Source organism: Puccinia triticina, chromosome 16A, assembly GCF_026914185.1.
Source record: "Puccinia triticina chromosome 16A, complete sequence".
In the NCBI taxonomy this organism is placed as follows: Eukaryota; Fungi; Basidiomycota; class Pucciniomycetes; order Pucciniales; family Pucciniaceae; genus Puccinia; species Puccinia triticina.
The window spans coordinates 397,618-402,128 of NC_070573.1; the positions used below are offsets into that span (position 1 = coordinate 397,618).

The 4,511-nt window shown below is 43.4% G+C and overlaps 1 protein-coding gene across 1 annotated transcript; it reads left to right on the forward strand.

The window, feature by feature from the left end:
• Positions 1–642: 642 nt before the first annotated feature.
• On the forward strand, positions 643–1,016 carry PtA15_16A49 (uncharacterized protein; the record flags this gene model as incomplete). Its single annotated transcript, XM_053164124.1, has 2 exons — positions 643–888; positions 966–1,016. 2 exons carry the CDS (start codon positions 643–645, stop codon positions 1,014–1,016), a joined length of 297 nt encoding a protein of 98 aa, XP_053027698.1.
• Between the last annotated feature and the right edge of the window lie 3,495 nt (positions 1,017–4,511).

Here is a 4,511-nt window from a genome sequence, read left to right on the forward strand (position 1 = left end):
CGCCTTTAGTGTAGTTGTGCCGCAGTTGTTCCAAAACCTAGTTGATCTTATAAAACTCCGTTCTTATCATGTATCGGTTCTTTTCTCAATCAACTCATTTAGTTTCATCAAACAACTCTTCGCTAACTCTCATCACAACTGATCAGGTTTGTTACTCATTAAGGTTATCTTATCATGTATCCTTCCATCTTAACCAACTCTTATCTTGTTGTTCAGGTTAGTGATCGTTTGCGGTACTAAGTCGTACACTCGTGTAGTTACTTATATCACTACACCTTAAAGGTGTGCAAAAGCCAATCAACTCATTTAGTTTCATCAAACAACTCTTCGCTAACTCTCATCACAACTGATCAGGTTAGTGATTGTTCGCGGTACTAAGTCGTACACTCGTGTAGTTACTTATATCACTACACCTTAAAGGTTAGTGATTGTTCGCGGTACTAAGTCGTACACTTGTGTAGTTACTTATATCACTACACCTTAAAGCTCCAAGTTCATTATGCCGACCATCGAGGCTCGCCTAGAAGGCGCCACGCCTCGCGATTTCCTGTCGGACGCCGCGAGTTCCGAAACCTATCAGACGCCGCGACTGCTAATTGCTTAGCAGAGGCTGGGACTCCGGATCTCACCCTATCCGGCGGCATGACTCTCGAGCGCCGGGTAGACACCATGGCTGACCGTCTCCTTTCCATAACCAATCCTTGGCTCGGCAGCGGACTTGAACTGATTTCCAGACACCAGCCACTCGAGCCCCTCCTCATTATTATGGTAGATCTGGCTCTTGCTCACCGGCATCAGCCTGACTTGGTGCTATCCTCCAAATGGATCGACATCTTCACCATCACCGCGGTCGGACTCCTGACCATCAAGCAGCTCTGGGACCTGTGCGTTCCCCTCCAACTCCTTCTCCGCCCGGTTCATATGTACTGCCGTCCTCCCCTTGCTCATCTACATGTCTATGTTAGGAATCTATCTCGCTGTCATCTCAGGCCTCGGCAACGGCGACACCTTCATGAGCTCCAGAAAAACCTCTGCAATCACACCCTGACCAACACTTATTCCAACTTGCTCATTGGCTCTATGTACCATCATCATCAAACACACCAACACCCTTGGCGGATACCTCCACTCTGATACCCAGTTCTATCATTGCAAGCAGATGCCTCTCCAATCTAACTAGCATGAAAAAGCAACCATTGTGAATTCCTCCAAAAACAAAAATGGTGAGCTGGCTGCAAGCCATCATTACGAATTTTTAATCCTACATCCAGATTTAAGGGGTTACCAGAGCTGACTTGAAACAGCTAAGCATGTTGTATTTGGAGCACCAAGTGATTAGAAACATGTAGGATGGCTGGATGATTTTGGCAGGCGGCTTTCTCTGTCATACATTTTTGCTCTCACCAACCTGCACAACTGACAACTGAACTGCCCGACTGACTCATCTCAACTTTGCAACTGAATCAGATGACCTATGCAACTCAATCATCTGTTTTTAATCTGCTGTGGTCATATGTGCAAGTGACATCATGCCAGGAATTTGTTGCCGTAAGAAAAATTGATAGCTCAAAACTGCAGAATATCTTTGTTGAGATAGAGGCCTGTCGATTCATTAAGTATCACCCTTTTGCTTTAATTTGTATCCAAATGGCCCTCAACAATGCAAACTAAACCTCGGAAATTTTGTCTAAGAGTGGCTGAATGATTCAATCTTGGCCATTGTGGTGGTCAAACTGGGACAGGGCCTCAAGATCAAGATTTCAAGATTTTAGATCACTCATCAGAAAATCTTCAAGAGAAGAATTTTCCAGCCTCTCAAGACCCTTCAGCCTCAAGATCCCTCAAGATTCATCCTCAAGATGATCCCCTCCCTCACTTTCTCACTTCCTCAAGACTCTGGATCCCTCCCAGTTTCTCTTTTCCTTTCTTGGTCCTAACACATGTGTCATGTGGGTTTTGTTTTGTTTTGTTTTCTTTTTAGATTCTTTATCATTTGATTGTGTGTTTCTTTTCTTCCTTATTCTCATTGTTGTTGCTTTATCTTTGATTTTCGGACTTACTTCGCGCACTGCGGAAAACTCTTCGCGCACTGTGGGGGTCGTTGTCTCGACGTCCAGCCCCCAGTGCGCGCTTCTGCCACGGCTCTTCGCGCACTGCATTTTCCGCCAAAAAAACGGCTTGCATTTCTTGAGATATTTTTTGATGAATCAATAGAATGGCTTTTTATGATCCCCCTAAAAAATAATCAAGTCATTTATAAGGGGTCTCCTTGAGCCTAGAGAAAATTGACATGAAAAAATCATATTTTAACGGGGCAGGGACCTGTAATATTGCTTCCTGTGCCCCAGTAGCCCCAAAAATTTCACAGTATCATGGTACATGTGCAAATTCATGACCTGATAATTTTCAGAATTTTTTCCAGAGATATAAGGGGTGCGCGGCAGGCTTAGTAGGAAAATTACTGCTAACTGTATAGCTTTTTTGTTACACACCCAAACAGTCCCAAAATTTCAGAAATGTTTTCATTGTGGATATTCTCCGCGCCATAAATTTCTTGGCAATAGTGTGTCATGATAACATGAGATGTAGTGCGGCGGGCTTAGTTGGAAAATGACTGCTAACTTATCTCATGTTTTAATGACACACTATTGCTAAGAGCTTTATGGCGCGGAGAATATGCAAAATTGAAACATTCCTGAAAATTTCAGACTGTTTCAGCGTGTAACAAAAAATCTATACATGTAGCAGCCATTTTCCTACTAAGCCCGCGGCGCACCCCTTATATCTCATGTTATCATGAAAGACTATTGCCAAGAAATTCATGGTGCGGAGAATATCCACAATGAAAACATTTCTGAAATTTTGGGACTGTTTGGGTGTGTAATAAAAAAGCTATACAGTTAGCAGTAATTTTCCTACTAAGCCTGCTGCGCACCCCTTATATCTCATTTTATAATGACACAATATTGCTAGGAATTTCAGGGAATTAATTTGAAGCATATTTCTCTGTGCTCTCAAAATTTTGTGCCTTTGGTGTGTGTAACAAAAAAGTTATACATATACGCAAAATAATAAATGCAATACCTATTTGTGCTACAGGAAAGCTGGTGAAAATTCTGAAAATTATCAGGTCATGAATTTGCACATGTACCATTATACTGTGAAATTTTTGGGGCTACTGGGGCACAGGAAGCAATATTACAGGTCCCTGCCGCGTTAAAATATGATTTTTTCATGTCAATTTTCTCTAGGCTCAAGGAGACCCCTAAATGACTTGATTATTTTTTAGGGGGATCATAAAAAGTCATTCTATTGATTCATCAAAAAATATCTCAAGAAATTTAATGGACGAAGAGCTGTGGGATCTAAGAGACCAGCAGCGAATCTGTGAGCTGCACACGAACAACTACGACACGGTATCGTGGTGGAGGCACACCTAAGAGACCAGAAGCGAATCTGTGAGCTGCACACGAACAACTACGACACGGTATCGTGGTGGAGGCACACCTGGGGAATGCACAGTGCGCGAAGAGCCGTGGCGAAAGCGCGCACTGGGGGCGGGACGTCGAGACGACGACCCCCACAGTGCGCGAAGAGTTTCTCGCAGTGCGCGAAGTAAGTCCGTTGATTTTTGTGGTGTTTTCTTCTCTTTCTTCTTTTTTCCTCTTTTTCTGTTTGATGTTTGTAGTTAGGGATGTGATGACATGTCCTGTGACATGTCACTCCCCAGAGTCCAAGTTTGAACTTGGAGGATGGGACGGCATGGGACTTGCTCTGATCCAAGAGAAATTCCATCACCCTTTTCTGATCCGCTGGCAGTATCCCCAGCACTATTCCTGATCCTTTATCCCTGATCCTGATCCATCATCATCATCCGATCCTCAACAAACCAACCACCGCCAACGGTATTCCATCCCTGCCATCTCCCAAAAATCCCACCCCAACGCTATCACTTTTCGATCCACATCTCATTTGCCGGACCACCTCAAGGGAAGCCTCAACAGCACCCATCCCCTCAACGCTCTGCCTACCGCCTGGCACGGTAGGAGTTCCACACCATCAAGTTTGGTGATAAGCTTATGAATGAGATGGATAGGGATGAAATAGAAACCTTCAACTCAAGGAGAAATCTGGATTGGGGTCTTATGTTCATTTGGCCAGTTAAAAATTATGTTGCCTTCCAGAATATCCAAATTAAAGCAACACTAGAGACTTAATGTCAGCCTCAAGTGTGTTGAAGAAGTACCTCAATATGCCATAAGGCCGCAAAGAGATGGCAACAAGAGCTAATACTCACAAGGGAATCTTGTGAATGATTTATTTCTTTTAGAGTTGTATGGCCCCCTTTGGGATATTTATCTGAGCAAGGACTTTCAAAGAGCATTAATTAGATATCACTTAATTAGGGAACCTTCTTGGATTGAGGATTCCCCAGTTCATTTCCTAGACATATTCTTGGAATGAGAACAATACCAAGCCCAAGCTATTACAACTTAGTTGTGATTGGAGCT